This window comes from Dromaius novaehollandiae, chromosome 1 (assembly GCF_036370855.1).
Source record: "Dromaius novaehollandiae isolate bDroNov1 chromosome 1, bDroNov1.hap1, whole genome shotgun sequence".
NCBI classification, from domain to species: domain Eukaryota; kingdom Metazoa; phylum Chordata; class Aves; order Casuariiformes; family Dromaiidae; genus Dromaius; species Dromaius novaehollandiae.
In genome coordinates, this window is record NC_088098.1 from 51,717,039 (window position 1) to 51,740,753 (window position 23,715).

Consider the following 23,715-nt stretch of genomic DNA (forward strand, 5'->3'; position numbering starts at 1 on the left):
ACACACTCAAAGAGTGAAAGTAAATGTGCACGTGTGACTGTCAACTGGTGGTAAAAATGAACATTACCGCACGTCAGGGGATGCCGGGAGCAAGCACCACCCAGGACAGTCAGGGGAAGAAGGGCGTTACACCTATGGCGGCCCTGGCGCCCGGGAGCCGTTGAAAAACATCCCGGCAGCCACCGCGGCGGGGGGGGAGGGGGAAGGGGAGCGGGGGAGCCCCAAGGACTCTGCTTCTCCCCACCACCGCCCGCGGCGATTGACCACGTGGGAGGGCCTCGGGCCGCCGCTATTTGCCAAGGAGGGCGCGCGCCGCGCCCAAGAGGCGCGGAGTGGCAGCGCGGCGACCCAATGAGACGCGGCCGGGAAGGGGCAGGCCGCGCCGCGCGAAGCGGTGGAGGGGGGCGGTCGTGGAAAGATGGCAGTGGCCGGCAAAGGAGTCGTGGCTACGGCGGTGAAGCCGATCTTCAGCCGGGACTTGGGCGAGGCGAAGCGACGCGTGAGGGAGCTGTACCGAGCCTGGTACCGCGAGGTGCCCAACACCGGTGAGGGGAGGGAGGGGGCGTAGGGCCGACCGCGCATGAGCGGGCGGGAGCGCGAGCTCAAGGTCGTAACGGCCGCCCCGCCGCCGTTGGGTTCTTAAAGGGCCAGTCCAGGGTGCCGGTTACCCGTCTCCCGCGTCGTGTGGAGGGTCCGTTCTCGTCCCATCGCAGCCCCCGGCTTCTCGCTGTCGGGTTTGCCTTGCCTTGGCTGCCCGACTTTCTCCGCGCCTGGAGGCTGAGGGAGGCGCGGCCTCCGCACACTTGTTTACCGAGTGAAATCGGTTTTATGTTTCTAGTTAAGTAGCAGATAAGCCCATATTTAATTCTCCGTAATAGGGTGTGCGGCATCACTGTCTGCCTTCTTAAAGCTGCACTGGTTTTGTACCGTGACTGTGTTGTATATTTGTTTTACATTAGTAATGCTAACTAAGCTGGCAGACAATACAAGAACAAATGACTGTAGGATCTCATAGGGTTGGAGCTGAATGCTTTCAGCAGAAAAACTTATGAGCAACGTAGATGAGCTCTGTTGGTGTTCTCTGCTTTTCCTAGTACACATATACCAGCTGGACATCACAGTGAAACAGGGGCGTAATAAGGTGCGGGAGATGTTCATGAAGAATGCCCATGTTACAGACCCTCGGGTGATTGACTTGCTGGTTATTAAGGTATAAAAAAATTATTCCTGTCTTGTTGAAACTGCAATATGTGAAAGTGGGTAATTGATGGTGAGTGCGATGGAGAATAGGGGCTGTTTTACAGCTCAGTTTTATCTCTGCTTGCTCTATGGAGGAGCTGAGCCAATCTGGACTGCAAGAGAGTTATCTCAAGTGACACAAGCTTGTTGATAAGGAAACAAGTTGCTTTAGCATGGAGAGGAATAGGGTCTTCCCTCCACTGTCATATGGCAGAGTGGCTAGAATATGGATTTTAGTCATTCAGTGTAAGTGGCTCTTCCAGTTTGCAGATGCTTAAAAGAAGTGCATGACAGGCAAAACAGTGATCTAAACACTACTGTATTTGCTTTTAGAAAGCAGTGGCAATTGAAGGAGAGGGGGAAAAAGATGTTACCAGCTAGTTTGCTATCAGAAATGACCTTTCTACTCCCTATTGCACTTGCTTAGATTGTGGTGTGTTTCTCCTCACCACTTCTGAAACATGCAATTAGAAAGGCAGTGCTTGATGGGAGACTGGTTTTGGGTTTACATAGGTGGCAAAACAGCCTGACCCAGTAAGATTTCTGGGTACAGCTTAAGCCTGAAACCTGTCTGAGTCAAAGGAATAATGCAAATACCAAGAGCAGGTAACACTTCAAAACTTGTCTGAGCAACAATAGCTGAACTCTGCAGTTCTGATGGATTAGAAAGCTTCCAGCCAAGCACTGCCATGCTCATCTGTAGTGCTTCATGCACTTCAAGACTGCTAATCTGTCTTTAAATGATTGAAAGGAAGTCTGGAAACAAGAGTTCTAGGTATTACATTAGGTGGTACCTCCAGACACTTTCATCCTGCGCTATGCTGCCATCCCCTGAAACTGGTGCAATAACTATTATACTAGAGTTATAAAGAATCTGGTATGTTTAATATCTCTGTGGTAGTGATGTCAGTGCAGAGCACTTACCAGTGATTTTACTTAGCTTTACAGCTAACTCACTGGTATTCCAAAAGTGCTTTTAAGTGGAGATGCAGGAAAGTTAGGAATGTTATATAGACATGTTAATGCGGTGCCAGTGACCAGAGAGACAAGCCAGGCTCTAGAAAGAGGGCAGGGCCCCTTGCTCATTCCACAGGGCTGGGAAGCTGTACTGTAGAGGCAACTATCTGCTAATGTAGGACACAAAGCATTGAAATACTAAGGCAAGAACAGTGTATAAGTGATGCAAGGAATCTTCCAGAGTGCAGATTAGTTGATGCAGCTATTTAAACCTTTAAAGCTTTTCTTAAGACTAAATGTGGAACAAATAAGCCAGAGAGCAATCAGATGACTTTTACAGTGGTGTATAGTTAGAACTGGGTTCTAATTGAGAATTAGTCTAAGATATTCTTTTGTTTGTGCACAGGGAAAAATGGAACTTCAAGAAACTATTAATGTATGGAAGCAGAGGACTCACATCATGAGGTATTTCCATGAGACAGAAACTCCACGACCTAAAGACTTTCTGTCCAAATTCTATGCAGGCCATGATCCTTGAGATGGACTGGGTGTGTCTTGCTGCCTTGTATTACAAATAAAGAGCTATATAGTAGAAAGAAAATCTGTTCAGAAAGAGTGTATACCACTGTGTATATAAGAGCCTAATGACTAAATTTGAATCCAGTGTGTGTGCGTACAAGTCATTATGAACAGCAGTGATTTCCTGGTTTTTGACAGTGTTTATTTTCAATGCGTGGAGTTTTTCCATCACTTGCCCTAGAATACTAGCGAGTAGCCAGAATATAACCTGGTTGTGGAGTTTTCTGCTTAGCCTGCAAGGCCTGTGTGTAGGTGTTAGCTCCCAGGAATAAAGAGCAGACCTTCAGAAAAGCCACTGTAGTCACAGAAATATTTTTGTGCTTGAGGCCCATCTGTCTTCATGCAGTGTTTTGCAATTTCATGCTATGACTTTGTTGACCATGTTTTTACTTTGACACTGTTCTCTGTTTAACTCCTACCAGAGAATGGTGTAAAATCCAATAGGCCAATAAAGCCTTTTGTACAAAAAAAGATCAGCAGAGTCTCTGTTTCCCTGCTGCAAAATGAAATTATCTAGGAAAATTGATTTTTATATCATTATCTAGAATAGGGAGACACTATAAGAACATCTGAATGCATAATAGAATGTAATGTCCTACCATCACCTCCCTAATTAAATCAGGAATTACTAGCTAAATTGTTGAGAAGAGTAAGCAGAATTTGCTCCTTCACTAGTGGAAATGTTTTTCAGCAGGTGGCTAAATGCTGGAGCACTCCTGTGTGCAATCAGCATTGAATCCTTGTAGCACTCTCAAACTTCTTATCCTTGCCAAAATACCATTTTGGGCTGCCTTCCCCATATAAGAACTGTTAGGCAGCGTTCCTCAGGGCTCTGGGTGTGTATGTGTACCAAGAAGCTGAAGAAGGACAGACTACAGGATCAAGCAGCAATAATGAACAAAGATATGCGGGTTCCCAAGAGCAGATGAACTGAGGAACCACTTCTCAGAAGGTCCTGGGGAAGCAGGGAACAACTCAGATACTGAGTAACTTGAGAACTTGTCAACTGCCTTCAACTACCACTGTTAGGGCTACTCAATTTGCAGGTTCCCTTTTCTGTCAGTTGTACGTGGATCTGTCCTAAGCTAGAGAGAGCTACAGAGCAAACATCAAAATCATTGTCAAATAGCTAGCAAATATGGCTGTTTGAACTATACGTTGTGCTAATGTGTATGCATACTGTCTCAAAATTTTTTTGTCACCTGAAATCAGAGCAAGTTACATGTAATTGAAGGATGCAAAGCAATTCTGTACATTTACAAAATGAAGCTAAGGAAGGCAGTGCCATAAATGTTAGATATGCCACAGCATGGAATCTACTTAAAACATAGTCCAGACTATGAGAATGCTGGCAAGCTAAGAAGTAACTGTTCACTGTTAGGAGGTAAGTGAGACTAACTTAAATTTTACATTTAATTTAAGAGATTTTAAAAAAGTGAGAAATTTTTCACCCTAATCTCCTTAAAATCATAAGTAAACTAATTGTGATAAAAGATGAGATTTCTTTTGACAGATCTTTCTTGAGGAAAAGTAAAAGGAATCTCTCAATTTGAGAGATACTCATAGATTTTCATAAGAAGGCATTATTCTTGGGTACCAGTAAGTCAAGAACTTCTTCCTTGCATTTTTAGATATAAAAGAACGATGTATATATCCTGGTGGAACACATCTTGCATTTCATACCTGTTCATAAACAGGAGGTAATCACAGCCATAAAAAGGCAAAGCTCATGTATTTTGCAGGATAATCTGCTGCAATGTATAAATCTGAGGATTTTATTTAAAACAAAAGATTCCCACTTACAAAAAATAGGTATACCATTATGTAAACTCAGGGTGTGATTGTGAAGCAGTGCATACTAGCGTTTGCTCTTTGGAAGAGCCAGGGGTCAGCCTCCCTGCTCTGATACTGCCCTCTCCCTTGTGCAAGCATCTGTACAGCTGGCCAGACTGGGGGAGCTGACATTAAAAGAAACTTTGCTTTTTAACACTTACTTGAATCCTGAAGGGAAAGGTGGCAATCAAGAGGCCAGACCTAGTGTCCAGAAACAGAGAAAGACATAAATGCTTCTCCCTGTGGCAATACTAGCTTAAAAAAAAGTACGCACATTTGACCTTAATATTTCCAGTTATTTGAGAAAACAAGTGGCATTCCACTCGTCCGAAGTAACAGAAGATATCCTAGGCACATACTATCAGTAAAGAAAAGATCTTAAAGTTTATTATTGATGATTTAACTGCCCTAATGAACACTTTTGAGGAAGAAAAGGTTGAAATTTATACACAGGTAAGAAAATAAATATATTAGGACTCATACAGAAGTACAGAATGGCAATTACAAAATAGCTGTGGCCAGAGCATTCAGAGAGAATCTCCTTGTTCTTAGATAAGATGCAGTAAAACACATTAGCTTAGTTAGTTTGCCACTCATGATCTTAACTTTCTATTAGCAAATCTGCTCAGAACTTTGACTCCACAAGGAAATACTCTGTTTAACCATCAAATGAAATTAATGATGTGGTCCCTGTCAGACATAACTGCATAGGGCCAGATTACAGAGGAACATTATCTGAACTGTAGTGCCAGCATCAACATGCACCCCACAGTTCTAATGGGAGTCTGTTGTGGGACTGCTTGTTCCTCTAGGACTCCTGTTGTGCACGTTAGATGGCACGGTACTGAGTCTCATGGAAAGGACAACTGCATGTGCATATGAACAGAGCATCCTCACTTGAACAGACACATGGAGGTAGAAAGGTTAAGACAGAAATGCTGCATCATAATCTATAAAAACAAGAAAACAAATCTGTACTTCTCAGTCTGTTGTTCTTTAATTATGTTTTCATTTAGCTAATAAAAGGAATCCCAAGCAGTCTTTTTATGAGGCGAAGATAGTGTATGCAAGGATGTAGTCCTATCAATTATTCCCTTCAACCTTCATCTACAATTTTCTCTCATACAGACATGCAAAGGACAATTACTGGCAAAGGGGATACAGGGCCCCCTGCCCTTCCTCTTTAGGAATGGTAAAGCACAGGTGACAGATGTCAAAACCACTTCTTTGCCACTGGCTTCCTCATTTCTGTTCTTCCATTACAATTCTGCAAAGAGATTAAAAAAAAAAAAAGCATTACTTGCCAAAGGATCAGCCTTGTATTATTCTTCAGATATACTGTACCAACCTCCAGACCATTCCCTTCCCCACAAACCATGCAAAGTTGGAGTTTACATAAAACAGACTTCTAACAGGCCACTGCAATCTTTCCAACTTTTTAATTCCTGTCTTTAGCTACTACAAAGTATGTTATGAAAAATTCCTTTATCAAATGAAGCACATCCACCAGACTGATTCCTGGAGCTGAGAAAGAATCAGATGCACTCAACCTAAAATTTGTACACAAGAAGGGCAAGCCAAATGGAATAACATAAAATGGGGGTAAGTGTGGTGTAGTGTAGATACATTTCTGCTTTTCCTTTGATGACACCAAAAGATCCAACTACTTGAGAGATCAGTGTTGTAACACCACCTATCTGATGCTTTGATGTGATGGATTCTGAAATTCTCTCCAATTGTTCTACGTTAGAATTTCATACAATGAGTGATTGTTACTTAAAAGTCATTCTACTAGTTAGCAGAAGACTTTTAAACAGGTAATATGTAATAACACTTTGATACCAAAGTCCCTCTTTTATTTTTGCAGTATAGACCTATAATCCTTTACTGACTACAGACGGTTTATTTCTGATCCAAATGACAAGATTTAAAAAGAGTATCAGTTTATTATGATCACGAAAGAATTTACGCTGTAGAGATTTCATATTCAGACACCAGTCTGGCCTACTCCAGTGTAAGAGAATAAAGAAGTCCATAGCCGGGGTAATACGGCTGCGCATGTGCATGGGTTTAACCACAAGTACATCTTTCAAAGCTGCTGATCCCTGTATTTCCTAGTCTGTCATTCTCCTCCCTCTTCCCAGCCAGCAGGAAGCACAAATAATTAGATTGCTGGTGACGTTAAACACATACCCTTTAATCATCATCGTCATCATCCTCTGGGACAAAGATGTCATGTTCTTCAAGTAGGGCTGCGAAGTTCTTACTGATCTGAGTTCCAACGTACAGGAAAGGGATCACAACGCTAAATACTCTGAGGAGGCCAAAGGGCATCTACAAGGATCCAATCGAAAAGGATAAGTTTTTACCAGCAAGTTTCACTCTGGAAGAATTTACATACCTCTGGCTCTACAGACAGGCAGCGGGGCTGCAAAGCCAGAGAAGTTTGTCACCATCACGAGAGCATGGCACGGTTAAAAGTACTTCGGCACCAGAAAGCGAGAAACCCGCAGAGGATTCAGGACAAACAGGAGCAGCAAAAATTGTTGCCAGTGAGAAATGGTGCCGGAGCCGCTATGCCAAGGGGCAGGAGAACGGCACGAAGAGCAGAGGCAATTCCCACAGCTGGCCCGGGGCCCTCGGCAGCGCCACAGCCGCGGTACCGCCGGCCTACGTGCCAGCCGGCCTCGGCGGCGCTTTAAACGCAGCCCTGAAGCGAGCAACCACCTAACGCCGCATACACCTGGAAAACGCCGGCCCCGGGGCTCTCGCCAGCACTTCCGCGTCCCTCCGCCCCGCCCTCAGTCTCCCCGCTCATTAGCCCAGCCCCTGTCACTCAACACCGCCGCCGCCCGCCCACGACCCATACGGCGGCAACGATTGGCCAACGCTGCCCATCAATACGCCGCTCCCTGCCGCCCATTGGCTGCCTTCCTTCGCCCTCCTCGCAACTCGCTCACCTTAACCGGCTGGGGCAAAATGGCGCCGCTGCGAGTGACGGTGGCGCTGCGGGAGGGCACAACGGGCACAGCTGGGGCGCGGAGAAGCCCGCCCGCCCGCGCCGAGGAAGCCGCGGCAGCCGCCAGGAAGCGCCCGGCTGCCGCTGCCATCGTCCTTCCTGCCCCTTGTCGGGTGCTGGAGCAGCCGAGTCGAGGCGGCAGCGGCCCCGGCGACGCCTCCAGCTCTCGCGATGCTTGGGAGGGGACGGGGGGAGGGGGAAGTCTCTAGTGAGCATGCGCAATGGGGGCGGGACGGCCCGCCCTGCAGGCCGCCGGGAGCGAGGGCGCCCAGCCGCCGTGTACCAGCTGGGGGCGGGGGGTCGTGGTGTCCCCTGCGCTGGCGGTTTCCGCCCTGAAAGTGCTTTTGGCTTGAAATCAGAGAAAGAAACGCCGCCCTGGGCATCATGGCTGCGTTTTCCACAAAATGGGCTCGAAGATACTGAGAAAGATGGGAACAAATACAGCCCAAACGACCCCCTTGAGTAATCGTATCTCTCTTCGCAGTCAGGTTACCGCGGAAAGAGAAGGGAAAAGAGAAGTATCCAACCTCTTTCCACGCAAAGTGCTCGTCATGGATATGCAACCAGAGAGAACTGAGGTTGGGTAACTCTAAAAACATGAATAGCGAGAGCCACTAGGCTGTGGAAAACCTTTTCTTGGGTGTTATGTGTTTACAATTCTATTAGTAACAGATGGGTTACAGATAAAAATGGTTTATTCAGCTTACTAGCATAAAATACAAATGTTAACAATGTATTGAAATGCATAATACACACTTTTTCCGCATGTAAAAGACAGGCACATGCAAAGTTGCCTTTTAAAAAAAGATAACACATTATCTACTTAATATAAGCACTTCAAAATAAGGGAGTGTTTCTGCAAGTTGCATGTAGTGTCACCTGTTAATTGTGCAGATTTTAAAGTACATTTGATGCTGGTGAAAGATGCCACTGAAACTTGAACTCCACAAAGTTCCCAGTGCATTTCAGTGGTTTTTGTTTCTTTTAAGTTTCTCCTCAAAGGTAGCTGAGAGGAGTGAGTTTGGGGGCTTTGGTTCTCCCTACCTGTTCATGCAGTAACTATTGTGATAGAAAGTGTTTCTCCAATCTTAATCATTAATGTCCAAAAAATGGCTAGCAGATAGTGGTAAGAGTAACCTAAAAATTTTACCAATGGCTAAGACCTGGATTCAGATCAAGTGAAAAACATCACAGTGGTTGTTTTATGAAAAGATAAATGTGCATAAATCAGTACATTATGGGCCTGAATTTGAAATCCCTTCCTCAGAACAGTACAAGTATTTCATCGTTTTTTTAGCTGGATTGAGAGTCCTACTGGCAAAGCTTACAAAAAACATGTCGGCATCTCCCTCCCTCTTTAGGTCTTCAGATTATTAAAATTCAAGCATTCTGGTTCAGGCATTTTTCTCCCATCGTTTTTGCGTATCGTTCTAGAGAGAATTGCTAGAAAAGAAAGTGACGTCAGTACTTTGAGAAAAATAGCCTTTCAACTTCAAAGTATTCAGTTCCCCTTTTGCCAGGGATCCTGTTTTGTGCTGGCCAGAGATTTTCCATTTTAAAAAATAATAAGAGAAAGAGAAGGCAGGAGGTGGAGCAGTTCAAACCTGAATGACTGGAGAAAAACATACAGTGGCAATCAGTCTCATTTTGGTATAGGGGATAATGTGCTAGCAGGCAGGGAAAATTCTCTCCTTTACCTGTAATGATCTGGGCCTGCACATACAGAGAGAGCACAGTCTATTAGCAGGATGAATGTACAATCTCAGGAAACAGAAATCCTGACCTTTTGCCTGGGGGCTGCTTCAAAAGGTTGTTTCACAGCCAGCATAACTGATCACAGATGAGCTGATTTGATACATTCTATCTCAAAGAAGGTGGTGGAGCACCACCAGCTAGTTGATTCCTGCCTAATGAAGCAAGTGGTGGTGTTCAGCCAACAAGGTACCTAACACATGCACATGTGCGTGCAAGCACATACAAATTTTGGCACGGCTCCAATAATGATTCTTTTTACTCAAACAAGGGCAGTCCCTCCTATGGAATGGGCTAGACAGAGATGGCAAGGAAGCCCTGTCAAGTGCATCGGAAGTCATAGAGCACTTTCAAGATCTAGCAAATGCCCAGGCATAAACTGTTAGGCAAGGCAGGAATATTGTTTAAAATTCGGCCATTTCCTTCTCAGTACTGCAGAACAAAATGCAAAATTACTTAAAATGTAATCAGACAGAAAGCAGAGGGCAGCTCCTCATTTGCAGGATTTAGGATTTAGCTGGAGCGTGTACTAATGCAAAGCCAGGTAGCGTGGAAATTGTGTGATTTGAATGGGACAGATGAAAGCATTAAATATAAGCTCTTTAGTAGTGTTACTAGCAGTATCCTGGCTTACTGAAACAAACTAAGCTTCTTAAAAAAAAAAAAACCCTGCCATTAAATGAATAATAGTGTTTCAATTTCAGTTCTGACAGAACTGGCTTTGTTAATTTATTCTCTCTGTTAAGTCACTCCCGATTCCTGGGTCTCATGTAGGAACTGCCATTATATTTTGATTTATTTTGGAAGTAAAATCTTCACTGTCACACTGCCTTCTATAGGTTTGAGACATCCTTCTCTCCCTATTACATAAAAAAATAAAAAAATGCTCACCAAATCTGACCATGGCCCCAACATACTCTCAGTCAGAATGACAAGGCACCAGACAATGCCTGCCATCCCCTGGTGCTGCTGAGCTGTCATGGGGAAGGGGGCAGATTCCCATCAAGGTCAAACTGTCCAAGGGGCAGCTAACGAGGCGGAGGTGGCCCGTAAGTTCAGCCAAGTGGGCTGCCGAAGGAGCCTGGGCACAGGCCCAGGGTTGTGTCAGACCCAGTGCAGCTGCTGCCACTGAACATAGGAGCCTGAAGCAGCTGGAAACAGGCAGTGCAAACACCTGCTCCCACCATGCTCACACACACAGGGGAATCTGGAGTCACAAACACCCCGATGGACAAAGGCCTATTCCTGGCCCACCTGCTCCTATTTCTTCCTTACTGTTTTCACTTTAGAAACAAAAATCCTCCAAACCCTGAAGATTGCTACTATGAAGAAATACAGACATGAACTAGAGATGACTGGACTCCATTATTCATACATGAAGGTTGCACTCCCCCCTGCCTGAAGTTATTTTTTTAAGATCTGATTTCCTCTAATATACCATAAAGTAATAATCAGGCAGGAAGCTTTTTATCCAAAGCTACCAAAGAGATATTTTCAAAGGCACCAAGTGTCAATGGCAGTCATTTGATTTCTGTCTTTGACAATGTCTATTGGCTATTGTGAAGTATTAAGATGAGTGCAATTAACTCCAGAAAAGTGAACAGGTACCTACCAGGCATGACTTGGAATGACCTGTTGCTTTTCTAGTAAGATTCCTTAATAGAATGGGGCAATAAAAACAAGTTTAACACTGTTAGGGAAGATGAGATACACAAGACTGTTTCATGTATTCTTCTGCTCTGAAAAGCAGCCCTCACCAAGAGGATATGAGTTATAAACACCATCTCTGGGGTGTTCTGAACAGCTTTTTGTAAAGCCCCTGGAATAATGGACTCAGCACCCATGCACTTGTAGCCCCGAAACCTGAGTGTCCTTTAGCCAGTCTCTGACCTACTAGTTAATCACAAATCCATTTCTGTATAAAGGCAAAAGGCTTAGCTCACCATAGTGCTTCTCATCTGCTAAGATGGGAAAAGCTACTGAGATTAGCTAAGTGATGCTGAGACAAAATTGGAGGGAAGCCCCAACGGGTCAGGTTCTGGCTTTGGTAGAAGGAAACATTATGGCTTTTATGTTCAAGGCAAGTTCAAACATGGCTGACGCGCAGGGACCAGGGAATAACTTACAACTCACACCTTCGGTTCTCTTTGGGGCCAACCCTTCTCTTCCTCCCTGCTTCTCCGGGGCCCGGTCATATCTTTTCTTTCCTCCAACTCCTTGGCTCCGCCAGGCGCTCTGGAGAGCTTGGCAAAAGACGCTCTGCAAGGCTCTGGACACTGTCTTCAGCGATCCTGGAGACAATAGACTCCAACGAGCAGACTGTACCATATATGGCACTTTCCAGGAACTGTGGTCTGTACAGAGGCTAATAAATTCTTCCCTGGGAAGGCAGACAGGCTTTATCATTCCTGGTTTATAACAGGGAAGACTTAAGCCAGAGAAATTAACAGGCCTGGAGACTGCTAGATAGTCAGAGCCCAAATCAGACTTGTGGAGCTCCTGACGCCAACTTTTGGTTCAGACCAAGCCCAGCATTTCCCTTTCTCCTCCCCACGAGCCTTGCTACTGAGTTTGTGTGCCCAAAGGAGCCTACGCAAGCTTGTGGAATCCACCCAAGACATCCTGAGGTATTCAGCAGGGAAGAGGATTAGTGCGGATGAAAGTAAATAAAGAATGAGGTTTGTGGATATGGCAGCGCTCTAGTTTGGTACACAGCCCCACTCCCTACCCTGCTAAGCAAGTTGCTAATAGGGTGTAAGAAGAGGTTCCTGCACCCAGTTATCCATCCAAGTATCCTGTCACTGAGTCCCACCCATCTGGGCTTGACACTGTCGCTGCAATGCATTACTGATACAAATTTTGAAAGCTGAAAGGCTACGGTCTTAAACTTGAGCCCATTATCACAGGCAGACCCAAGAAACAGAGTATGTGCCAGCCACTAGGTCAAATCCAAGCAGGGACCTATCAAGGTGAACCACGGCTCCTGGGCCAGCCAAAACCACGGTATCTCAAATATGTCCTTGTAAGGCTTGCGTGTGGCAGAAGAGGCACAAAGCTGTAGGTACCATTTAGGGCCAACAGCCCACCGGAGGCATTTCGTAAGAACTCAGTCTTATCTACAGTGAAAAAAAAAACTTGCAGAACTTCAGCATAATACCACAGACACTAATAAATGCTGACTGGCGCAAACTTTCACACTGAAAAACAAAACCAAAGCAATTGGTGAAGGAGAGGCTGATGATGAAACACCCAGAGCATCCGCCATCCCAGGATGGCAAGGATCAAGACAAGCCATTTGAGTGGAAACAGGATGAGGCCTGTTCTGTATGTGCCACTTTGGGTCCCTTTCACACCTCCAATCACCAGTGGAGAGTTCAAAGGCAGCTCTCCTGGATTACACACTCTCCAGCTGTATAAAGCCTCATGGAAACGCAGAGAAAGCAAAAAATGAGGTCCAGTGAAGACACAGGTCCCTCCTGCATGCCCTGTGAAGCATACACACAGCCCCCCCCCCCCCCCCCCACACACACACACTCTCAACCACCAAAAAGGGAAGAGGGCAAACAATGTCCCTCATTTCTCTTTTCCTGCACGGGACAGCAGCCAGATGCAGCAACAGCTCTGCTAGAAGTCAGCTCTGTCTCCACGTCCCATGTCACAGGTTTCCCCTCTGCTGCCTCTCCAGCCATTCCCGTCTCAGCACCGCAATCTCCTGGCCATACCAGTTGTGCAGCTTTGAAAAGCAGGCCGTCTCTGGAGACACCGGGCTCTCCTGCAGAGCGAGGGAGAGGCCGGGCGCAGGGGACCCCGCTGCACTGCCGGCGGCTGAGCGCCGGCGCGGAGGCAGAGGCGGGGGCTTCGAATACCCCCCATCGCGGTCAGGGCTGGAGGTCACCCCGGGAACACCGCTGCTACCCCATGTGCAGTAACCATTCTCCAGAACAGCGGGCTTCTCCTGGACAGGCAGCAAGGCAGGATTGGAGAGGTGCCTCTTCCTGCCTGAGGATGACCTCCTGGGTGACTTGCGGCAAGCAGCCAAGCTCTTGCAGGCCTCCTCCAGCTGCTTCTCTAGCTCCCTCACCACCAACCGCATGTAATCGAAGCTGGCCCGTGAAAGTGCCTTCACCCAGGCCTCCATGGCAGCCTGCCCATCAGCCACCAGCACATAGGCCTTGGCACCCGCATCATCAAAGCGGATGGCAAAGGCGAACTCCTCAGCAGCCTCGCACAGCTCCACGGTGCAGCCCTCTAGCACCACCAGGCCCATGGGCTCCCGGCTTTCCCGCTCCTCAAAATAGAAGAGGAGGTTTCCCTTGAGGACGAACCAGCGGCGCTGGTAAGAGGTGGTGTGGTGGGTATGGTGGTGGTGCCGCTCCACGCGCTTGCGGAGGAAGCCAGCATGGTCGGCAGGCGAGTCGCAGGTGGCATAGTGCGCCACACTTCGCTCATTCAGCTTCATCGTCCCCCCGCCAGCAGCCCACCTAGGAGCAGAGGAAGAGACAGGGAAGAAGTCGACTCGGCGCAAGGAACGATTCACCCCTCCAATCCTGCGCAGAGCCAGGCCGTGGGGAGAAGCATCTCTGACTCCAGCAGTCCCAGCTGTACAACAACGTTTAGCCCAGCACGTATCACTCGCTGCAAATGGCAGGCCAGACTCCTCACGGGTCTAGAGGGAAAGTCACTAGAGCTCCACCACCAAGATGCCTACCTTCTCCAGGGGGAAAACAATACTGCTGTTTCTTTTTTTTACTCCACTGATGTCCTACAGAAATGAATGTGGCAGGTTCTTATGGTGCACATCAAAGAAATTTGCCTCTATGACTATGAGGCATTCATTTTGACCTCTCCTCTACTATGGGACAGGATAAAGAGAGCATTTTCAGACCAAAGAGCTCAGGGAGCTCTATTTAAGCACCCTCTCCCTGCTCCCTGTCTACACTGAGGACCATGTGGCCCCATCAGCCTTCCTGGCAGCAAGTGCCTTTGCCCAGCTTGCTCCCAGCACCAGCAAGTTGGGCAACGGGGCTGAGAGGTGCCTTACCAGCTGGGCTCGTCAGACTGCAGTCCCTCGCCACCTTCCTTGCGCTGGCTGCTTTCTTGATGAGAGCCTCCGGAGCTTCATTGTGCTCATCTCCATGTCCGGTCGGAGCTAAACTGGCAGAGACGGAGTCGACAAGACCAGAACAGCTCGGAGCTGAAAGAACAGAAAGCTGCATCACTCAAACAGACCCTCCCAGGGCAAAAAGTCGAGGCAACGCAGAGCGTTCAGTGTGCAGGAGCGGAGACGGCCGGGTGCCACAGATGGGTGGCTCTGAAAAGCAGGTGCAGCAAAATCTGGGACATTTGTGTTTGGCTTCAAAACCTCAGCCTTGTCCTAGTACAGGCTAATACTCACACCTTCCTGGAGAGAGTGCTGAGAAAGTGTTTTCTCCCGGGACACAAGTACAGTTCAACCTCGCAAGGTGATTCTACAAGTGTTTTTTGGCTCCCATGGGCTTGTTTTGGTTTTATTTAAAAATAAAGAGAGCTTTTGTAGAAGCACGTCGCTGCATCATCCGCACAGGCCCTGCGCAGGCAGTTCAGCCAGCCGCACAGAGCAGCTCCCACGGAGCGGCGTGCTGAGAGCAGCCTTTGCGCTTCTACAGCTGCAAATGGGGGCTCAACCGCTAAAACACGGCACAAGGAAACACACAGAAAATAAACCACAACCGCCACTTCCAGCCAGGTCGTGGCGGGGGCAGGGGGCCTCCTTCTCAGGCAAGGCAACCCCCGGCCCACGGCTCCCTCTTCCCGCTGTCCGCCCCCCTCCCTGCCCCGGCACCGCGGGTTCCCGGGCCCCACTGGCCTCCAGCCCGCACCCACGGCCGCGTCCCCGCCGGCCCCCTTTGCCCCTTGACGCCCTGGCAGCGCTGCCCCGCGGCGGCCCCCCCCTGCTGCGGGGGGGCCTCAGGCGCCGGCCTCCCCCCTACATCGACACCGGCGCGCAACAGCGACGGGGAGCAACAGCAGCGGGGCAGCACCGACGGGGCACGTTGCCGACGGGGCGCAATGCCGCCAGCGTGCAACCCCCGGGGGGGGCAGCGGCGGCGGGGGAGGGGGGCGCGCACAGCCATGGGGTACCTTAGCGGCGGGGCGGCCCCGACGAGGCGCAGCAGCGCGCGGGCGGGGGCGGCGGCGCGGCAGCGGGCCGGGGGGCGGGGACGGAGGCGGGCGGCGCGGTCAGGTGATGCGGCGGGATCATGTGAGCGCGGCGGGGCGCGGCCGGTGTCGGCGGGGCCCGAGGCAGTCGGAGCCGCGTGTCCCTGGGCGGCGGCGGCGGCGGCGCTCGCCCCCCGCCCCCCCGAGCGATGGGCGCCTGGGGGCTGGCTCTGGCCTGGGCGCTGCTGCTGGCCTGCGGCCGGGCCCTGGAGAACGGGCTGGCGCGGACGCCGCCGATGGGCTGGTTGGCCTGGGAGAGGTTTCGCTGCAACGTGGACTGCGAGGTGGACCCCCAAAACTGCATCAGGTGAGGGGGCGAGGAGACCAGCACCCTGGTCCGGGTGCTCCCGTCAGCCGAAGGCGCTGCGGGGACCCAGGCCTTGGCGAGCTGCCGCCTCGCCGAGAGGCCAAGTGGTCTGAAGAAACACTGGGTTGGTTTCCGGAGTGTCCCCCCGCGTGTGCGTGGGGGGATCCCGGCACGCGAGGTGGATGTGTGTGTTGGGACCGTGCCACGGCCGAGGGCGGAATGGGGCAACGCGTGAAAAACCTGCTGAGCGGCAGGGAAGATGAAGGGAGGATGAATGGGATGAGTGGGGTGGTGGGACATCGGGCCTGGGGCTGCTGGTGGGCAAGGCAGGACTGTGCTTTGGCACAGGCTGTGCGTCCTGGGGCAAGTCCTGCAGCAGTGGGTAGTGGTGCCTTGTGAGGGCACTGGGAGACCTGGTATGTGTGAGACAAGGAGCCCAGGCACTGTGGTGCTGGGGCCAGGAGTGTGCAAGACTGAAAGATGTGGCTGGGCCTTGCGAGGTGTCAGGGAAGCATTTCTGCTTGGTGAGATCTGCTAGGCAATGAATGGGCCACTGGAGACCCTCCCATATCACCTGGCCTGCTTTGTGGTGGCAGGGGGAGGTGGACCCTCCAGAGCCCTAGTCAGTCCAGAAATCCCGCTGGCTACCAGCAGTCGGTGAGGTAAAGAGTTAGCAAGGGCTAAGTGTTATGGACTGGTGGCGCTGTGCTTCCTCGCCACGTCCGAGTCTCTCTCTCCCCACAGTGAGAAGCTCTTCTTTGACATGGCAGACCGCCTGGCAGAGGATGGCTGGAGGGAGCTGGGCTACAAGTACATCAACATTGATGACTGCTGGTCAGCAAAGCAGCGGGATGCCTCAGGACAGCTGGTTCCCGATCCCAAGAGGTTCCCCCGAGGGATTAAGGCCTTGGCTGACTATGTAAGTGCATGTAGAAGAGGTTGGATCCAGAGGGAGGATGGAGATGGCTGGGGCATCTCTGTGTCTTTGCATCACCTTGGCTGGAGCTGTTGAGGCAGGAGGGCTGGGATGGGGTAGAGGAGCTCACTCCCCTGGGAGATGCCTTGGACCCCCTCTGTCCCCTCCTTGCAGCTCTCCTCTCCTCACAGGTCCATTCCCGGGGCCTGAAGCTGGGCATTTATGGAGACCTGGGCACCCTCACCTGTGGGGGCTATCCAGGCACCACAGTGGACCGTGTGGAGCAGGATGCCCAGACCTTTGCGCAGTGGGGTGTGGACATGCTGAAGCTGGATGGGTGCTACTCATCGGAGGAAGAGCAGGCAGAGGGTAAAGGCTGAGGCTCGCTGGCTGGCTGGCGTTTGTCTCGTAGGTGCTTCAATTGGGAGCAGCCATCTGTCTTCTGTCCTCGGAAATGCTTGGCCAGCTTTGGTTCTTTTCTCACGTCTCCTCTTGTCGGTCTTTATACCCCTGATGGGCTGGGGTTTGGGAAATGTTTCCAAAAAAGCTGCATCTCAGAGGAGCTTTTGGAGATGAGGCTTATCTGCGCATGAAATAGGGCCCAGGGTGGAGGAGGAGGAGGGAGCCATCCTTGCCGGTCCCTTTCCTGCAGAAGTCGTGTATGCCGATGCATGGTGAGCTTGGAGGGTGGTGGTTGGGTTGGTGTTTCCACCCCAGGATCAGAGCAGTAAGTGTTTGATTCTGAGAGAAGGCAGCTTTTGTCTGTCTCCCAGGGTTAAATCTTTTCCCTGGCTGAGCTCATGGGTAGCTTTCTGAGGGCTGCCATTCCAGCAGGGCTGCCATGGGCTTCCTGGGGGCTGGGTGCACCCTAGCTGCAGGGCAAAAGGGTAACCTGGGCAGCTCTTGGGCAAAGAGGAGCCCCAGAGCTGGTATAATGCAAGTTTACCAGTCAGCTGCTTCTCTCCCTAAGGCTACCCGAAGATGGCGAAGGCCTTGAACGCAACAGGCCGTCCCATAGTCTACTCCTGCAGCTGGCCAGCGTATCAGGGTGGGCTCCCCCCAAAGGTGAGGGTTATCCCAATGTGTGCTGGGTCTGGTGGGTTTTCCCGTGTCCCCTGTGCCCTGGGGAGCTCTCACTGTGAGCTGCAGGAGGCCATGTGCTGCACTCCTTTCTTACTGCTCCATTCTTCATAGGATGGGTCTGTAGGTCCCAGAAGGGGAAATGACCTCCCTGCCAGGAATTGGCTTCCTGTGAAAAATTGGGGTTCCCAGTGTGACTGGGCCATAAGATTTTGGAGCAAGACCCCAAGATGTGCCTTATCCACCCCTCTCAGCTCATGTGGGCTTGATCCTGACAGTCTGTCCTCCTCAGTGTTGTCCTGTCTGGTTCAAATACTTGAAATGGAGCTTCTACTCTTCCCCAGCAGATGTTGCTCCTAGTAACATTTCTTGTTACCTGAGCACATATTTTTTCCCCCTTCCACCTTCTGAATCAACCCCAAGCTGCCCCTATTCCCTTCTTGCAATGGTCTTATTCCCCCATAGCCTCTGTGGTTGTTTTGACAGACGTTGTGTCATATTGGGATATGCCCAGTCATATTGGGATGTGATTCTGTCCTTCCTAATTTCATGCTGTTGTCCTTCCCTGGAGCCCTCTGGCTTGCAAATACTTTTCAGACACTGCAGTCCCAGCAAGCACCTTCTCGCTGGCGGGGGTGAGGAATGTAGTGTCTGCATCCCACCAACCTCTGGCATGTAATGCATCCCCCCAGCCTGCAGGCTCCATCCTCTCTCCCTCCTGCCTGACTCCTTTACTCCTATCCAGGTGAACTACACCCTCCTGGCAGAGATCTGCAACCTCTGGCGTAACTATGGAGATATTGAGGACTCCTGGGACAGTGTGCTTTCCATCGTGGACTGGTTCTCTGCACACCAGGACGTGCTGCAGCCGGCGGCTGGCCCTGGCCACTGGAATGACCCAGACATGGTGCGACTGGGTGGTGGGTGCCTTGGCCCAAGCCAGGAGTGGAGGATCTCCAGGGATCCCCTTCTAGATACAAGGCAAAGAAAGCGTGCTCGAGTAGAATCCATGTTGCTTCAGGCAGAAGAGGAAAAGCCCGTGTTGCCCTGGCTAAACTGATGGAAAAGCCTATATTGCAGTGAACCCTCCACCCCTTGTGTGTCCTGTTACCCAGGTGACCTTGTCCTTCCCTATACCCCTGCATAGCCTGGGGGAGAAATAGTGGTGAAGCTGAGGGTATTAGTGGGTGCTTTTGAATATGTGCCGATCACTTAGCACCTAGTAGAAACAGGACCTTCCAGCAATGGTACTGCTCAAAGGGAAGTGAAAGAGCATGTGAGGTTTTCTGCACTTACCCCCCACCTAGCAGGCTGCAGCGTCACTGAGTCAGACATGCAGACAAGTTTCCATCCATTTTCTGCTTCTGCTTTCTTTGTCCCCTCTCCCTTCCAGCTCATCATTGGAAACTTTGGCCTTAGCTACGAGCAGTCACGCTCTCAAATGGCCTTGTGGACGGTGATGGCAGCTCCGCTCCTCATGTCTACTGACCTCCGCACCATCTCCCCGAGCGCCAAGGAGATCCTGCAGAACCGGCTGATGATCCAGATCAACCAGGATCCCCTGGGAATCCAGGGACGTAGGATTGTCCAGGTTAGGGGGAAGGTGTATGCATTTGTGAGACAGCAGAGAAAACAGGAGCAGCACGAGGGAGACAGTACTGAGGGAGAGGGAGGGTATGCAGAGAAGCAGGAGCGCTGTGGAAATGGGGACCTGCTGGCTTAGCAACCCATCCAGGCAAGGTCAGAAGTTACAGACCAGCATTTCTGTGTGCGCCTCCTGGAACTCAATGGTTTGGATCCTCTTCCCCCTGCAAGGGTCTTTCCTGGTGCCCACTGCATTCCCAAATGTTCTCATGCCCATGAGAGGGTAAGATGAAGTACAACAAGAAGTCTCAGCTGTCACTTGCCTCCCACCACCCTGTCTGCCTTTGGCTGGCAGGCACCTCCTGCTCAGAGCTGCTCTTCGCTTCCCAGTGGGCAAAGCAATGAGGCGCCCTAAGAGCCTGCAGCATTTGGGGCACCACGTGGGCCTTTTCCCCTGCTCTGTCCCTGCAAGAGGGAGCTGGTCCTGGCAGCTCTGTCTCACCTGCCTGTTCCCATCCCAGGAGAAATTCCACATCGAGGTGTTCCTGCGCCCGCTGTCCCAGGCTGCCAGTGCGCTCGTCTTTTTCAGCCGGAGGACGGACATGCCATTTCGCTACACCACCAGCCTGGCCAAGCTTGACTTTCCGGACCATGCCATGTATGAGGTGAGCCCTGCTGGCTGGCTGGGCTGGCCCCACAGTGTCTGCCCGCCCCCCCCCCCCCCCCCCCCCCAATCTCCCTCCTATTGCAACCCTGTGCAATTGGGGACAGGAAAGAGGGGAGTTTTACCCTCTCACTGGCTGCCCCCATGTCAAAGGGAAGGCCTGTTCCCCTACCCTGAGTCATGTGCTGCAGGCTATTCTGTAGATGGCAAACACTCTCTTGCTGTGCTCTGGCAGGTGAATGTTTCCTGCTTTCCGTGACATCTCCCTCTTAGGAGGGACATGACATAAAGTCTGGGGGCTGCACTGCTGCCTGGGGCACAGAGGGGACAGCTGATTTCTCTCTTTTCTCCTAACTCTCACCCAGTCCCTGCAAACCTTTGTGCAGTGACCACTGAGCAGGGAGCCTCAGGGTCTGATCAGGTTTTGAGGCTGAGCCTGTGGTTAAGGCCATGTTCTTATGTGTGGCATGGCCAGCTTGGGCCAACTGCAGGTGCATGGTGGGCTTGGAATTTTGTCAACCCTGGCTGGACTGGCAGCAACTCAGGATGGAGGATTTGTGGACATCCTGGTAATGACTGTCTCTCTCTTGCAGGTCCAAGATGTGTACAGTGGTAAAATCATCAGCAGCTTAAAGACAGGAGACAACTTCACGGTTGTGATTAACCCCTCGGGAGTGGTCATGTGGTATCTCTACCCCATGGCGCAGCCCTGGCACTTAGTCAAACAGCAAGGTCCTGAGGGAGGTGTCCACCCTGTCATCCTGTGACAGTGCTCAGCACGGGGGACGTGGGGCAGTACCAGGGTCATCTGTGAGGCCCTGGAGCGCCTTTCTCTGCGCTGCATAAGTGCCTCTTGCTGACATTATTGACAGTGCAGGGGGATGAAGTTTATGCCATTCCTCTGGTACAAACTTGATGATTTCTACTTAATCTTTGTAAAGCAGGACTTCTTGTTACCTGCTTCCTAAGGGTGGTGCACAGCTTGATTCCCTGATCATTGCAAAGCGCTCCTGTGGAAAAAATGCCATAAAAACAGGGTCTGACCTCTGAGCTTACAAACCCTGATACCTGAGTGCTTCATCACATCAAGGTGGGTACCACATACCACTGCAGGAGATATTTTAACTAGACCTGCAGAAAGGCTTTAGATGCTTTAGTATCTTGTCAGGTAATAGCTCCCCATGTGTGTGATGGAGTGACTCCCAAGGGTCAGACATGATCACCTTCTCTCCTTTGCTGTAATCAACTTGGCTCAGAATAAGGGGCTGTCAGTAGGGCTTCACCCCTCCCACATACCCTCTGTGAGACCAAGAGCTCATGGAGGCAGGATGGTCCTGAGCACAGAGGCTAGGGGGACTCCCAGAGGCGCTAGCTTTGCTTGCAGACCTGAGCCTGCTGCCAGCATCCTCGAGGCCAGCACTACTATTGTCCAACATGCATGCCAAAAAAAAAAAAAAAAAAAAGGCTAGTAACACCAATCCTTCAGGAGTTTCCTACCAATTTCACTGCCACGCTGCTGGGGAAGGTTTTCAGTCAGTGGGTCCGCACTGTATTAAAGTCCCTCTGCTGTCAGTTTACAGCAGAGCAAAAACCAAAAAATGCCTATGCAGAACCCCAGTAGTCTTGCTGTGGAACAGCTTAAAAAACCTGCCGTGTCATAGCATGTTGTGCCCATAACTGATGGTGGGGAGTTACTGGTCTTTAGAGTTGGTGGATAGTCACAGGTGCCTCCAAGCTGCAAGTTGCATTCCTGTCTTGCTTTATTTCAGCAGGAAAGTTGATTTACCTGCTGAAAGGGGGCTCACCCTCTCCTCTAGTAGGCTGAACACTCCAGGGTTTCTCAGGGAACAGCTCCTCCTTCTCCAAAGGGCAGCTACATACACAGCTCCAGTAAAAGGAGGAGTTAGCACTAACACCCTGGAGGGGCTTGGAGTTGTGGGATGAGCTCTGGAACTCTTAACTGATTCATTTTGGTACTTTGGCTGTGCCTGACAGTACATATCCTCCTACAGTGGAGGCTGAGTATCTGCAACTGCTACCACAGATGTTAGTCATGGTGGGACCAACCACGAGGGGGAAAACTGCCATCCCTCCCAGGCACTAGTTCCTGCTGTTCCCCATAAAGAGAAAAGCTGTGACAAACAACTGAGTAGAAGAACATTGTGGGGAGGAATGTCTCAAAACATGGGGGAGACTTTACCCATAGGATTGAGGGATGGATAGGGCTGTTTCTTATCTTGGATACACAAAAGAACGTGGCAGATGCTATGCTCACTCTGCCCTTTGCTGCTGGACACGAGCAATGCCAATGTGCACTGGTGCTTGCCCTTCCTTGGTTGTTGTAAGCACAGGGAAGCACTAAAGAAAATACTGCTTAAAAACCTACTTGTGATACAGGTGAAGTTTATCTCACCTGATCTCATGTACTTCAATGTGTCATCTCAGTGCCCACAAAAGAGGCAGCTAATGCACTGTGTTGCAGGATCACTCGCTGCTTCTCCCACCCCCCTGTCAGAGCAATTTTAGCAGACCAGCTAAAGGCAAGCACAGGCAGAACAGGTATTCAAGTTTAGATGAGACACGGCCTGCCTACCTACCTCGACTGACTCAGGATAGGGGTGCAACATTTGTTAAAATTCCTCCCTAAGAGTACAGGGCAACTGAGGGAGACTGATAACAAGAACAGCCTCAGATGGGGGAAGTACCACATTTTAACTTAACCCAAAGAAAAAAAAGTTTCCCCTTTCAAGTCACTCCAGATGACAAAGGAGGGTTGGGAGTCTACTCCAGTTCTTGGAGGACCAAATGGCTGACTCTAGCCACTCACAGCAGCTTTCTCCAAGCGCAGCAGCAAGATACTGAATATCATGCTTTGCAATGCCAATAATAAACCAAAACAAAAAAATCCACTTCATGCCCATGTACAGGAGCTGGCTTTGTTCTTGCTAAGTGATTTAGACAATTTAAATAAAAGGGAAGCAGGTCACAGACTGTCTCTTTCACATTTATTCAGCATTGCTAGCTGCTTGGTTAATGCCAAATTTTGGGGTCAGTACCTCCAAAGAGGAAGAACTACACCAGGAGGTAAAACTGGTTTCCTGTCAGCGACTGATGTGGAATAGGAGACAGCTTTCCAGTAGTTACATTATGCTCAGCAGGGCATCAGCTTTCACTGGCACAAGAAGAAACTCAAGATTGTGCAGTCTGCAATTAAGTGTGATTTTCTTCTTTAAAATATATTATCCCACACTGAGCAAAAAAATAAAAAGCTGTATTAACTGGCTAGTTGGGAGTTCCTCTTAAAGACAGGCTTCCCTCAGACAGTAAATATTCATAGGAGAGCTGCTAAAAATCCAGCTTTAGTGAGGGGCAGGGGGGTGACACCACCCTGTTAAACAGTGTCACCTGCCCTGAGTGCCAGTTCTGGATACTGGTGACAGGAGCAAAGGCACAAACCACCCTTCCACCCTCCACAGGCAGTCAAATGATTAGCCAAACTCAGTGCTTCTGCCCCACTGTCTTTCCCCCCAATTCTGATTCCAGACCCAGCTTAGCAGTGCACAGGGAAGAGAGCAGGATTGACCCAA

The 23,715-nt window shown here is 50.1% G+C and overlaps 4 protein-coding genes across 4 annotated transcripts; 2 read left to right on the forward strand and 2 right to left on the reverse strand.

Annotated features, from left to right (window-relative positions):
- Positions 1–324: 324 nt before the first annotated feature.
- NDUFA6 (NADH:ubiquinone oxidoreductase subunit A6) lies at positions 325–2,862 on the forward strand. Its single transcript, XM_026101760.2, has 3 exons — positions 325–545; positions 1,095–1,210; positions 2,603–2,862. Exons 1-3 carry the CDS (start codon positions 419–421, stop codon positions 2,732–2,734), a joined length of 375 nt encoding a protein of 124 aa, XP_025957545.1. The 5' UTR covers positions 325–418; the 3' UTR covers positions 2,735–2,862.
- Positions 2,863–4,967: 2,105 nt separating this feature from the next.
- SMDT1 (single-pass membrane protein with aspartate rich tail 1) lies at positions 4,968–7,827 on the reverse strand. The gene is made up of 3 exons (XM_026101773.2): positions 7,569–7,827; positions 6,802–6,942; positions 4,968–5,875 (listed from the first exon to the last, which is right to left on the reverse strand). Exons 1-2 carry the CDS (start codon positions 7,716–7,718, stop codon positions 6,805–6,807), a joined length of 288 nt encoding a protein of 95 aa, XP_025957558.1. The 5' UTR covers positions 7,719–7,827; the 3' UTR covers positions 4,968–5,875; positions 6,802–6,804.
- Positions 7,828–8,304: 477 nt separating this feature from the next.
- On the reverse strand, positions 8,305–15,637 carry PHETA2 (PH domain containing endocytic trafficking adaptor 2). The gene is made up of 3 exons (XM_064511753.1): positions 15,500–15,637; positions 14,421–14,573; positions 8,305–13,860 (listed from the first exon to the last, which is right to left on the reverse strand). The coding sequence occupies exon 3, from the start codon at positions 13,836–13,838 to the stop codon at positions 13,035–13,037; it is 804 nt and encodes a 267-aa protein (XP_064367823.1). The 5' UTR covers positions 13,839–13,860; positions 14,421–14,573; positions 15,500–15,637; the 3' UTR covers positions 8,305–13,034.
- Positions 15,587–23,114, forward strand: NAGA (alpha-N-acetylgalactosaminidase). Its single transcript, XM_026102549.2, has 8 exons — positions 15,587–15,884; positions 16,629–16,803; positions 16,992–17,169; positions 17,771–17,865; positions 18,626–18,787; positions 19,274–19,471; positions 19,986–20,129; positions 20,722–23,114. Exons 1-8 carry the CDS (start codon positions 15,727–15,729, stop codon positions 20,893–20,895), a joined length of 1,284 nt encoding a protein of 427 aa, XP_025958334.2. The 5' UTR covers positions 15,587–15,726; the 3' UTR covers positions 20,896–23,114.
- The last annotated feature ends 601 nt before the right edge of the window (positions 23,115–23,715 follow it).

Excerpts from the sequence above, each read along its gene's own strand:
- NAGA (XM_026102549.2), top strand. The coding sequence starts at position 15,727 with ATGGGCGCCTGGGGGCTGGCTCTGGCCTGGGCGCTGCTGCTGGCCTGC. Across the intron at positions 18,788-19,273 it reads ACTGGAATGACCCAGACATG|CTCATCATTGGAAACTTTGG; the intron begins GTGCGACTGGGT and ends TCTCCCTTCCAG. Across the intron at positions 19,472-19,985 it reads AGGGACGTAGGATTGTCCAG|GAGAAATTCCACATCGAGGT; the intron begins GTTAGGGGGAAG and ends TTCCCATCCCAG.
- PHETA2 (XM_064511753.1), bottom strand. The coding sequence starts at position 13,838 with ATGAAGCTGAATGAGCGAAGTGTGGCGCACTATGCCACCTGCGACTCG.
- SMDT1 (XM_026101773.2), bottom strand. The coding sequence starts at position 7,718 with ATGGCAGCGGCAGCCGGGCGCTTCCTGGCGGCTGCCGCGGCTTCCTCG. Across the intron at positions 6,943-7,568 it reads TTTTGCCCCAGCCGGTTAAG|ATGCCCTTTGGCCTCCTCAG; the intron begins GTGAGCGAGTTG and ends GGATCCTTGTAG.
- NDUFA6 (XM_026101760.2), top strand. The coding sequence starts at position 419 with ATGGCAGTGGCCGGCAAAGGAGTCGTGGCTACGGCGGTGAAGCCGATC. Across the intron at positions 546-1,094 it reads CCGCGAGGTGCCCAACACCG|TACACATATACCAGCTGGAC; the intron begins GTGAGGGGAGGG and ends TGCTTTTCCTAG. Across the intron at positions 1,211-2,602 it reads TTGACTTGCTGGTTATTAAG|GGAAAAATGGAACTTCAAGA; the intron begins GTATAAAAAAAT and ends GTTTGTGCACAG.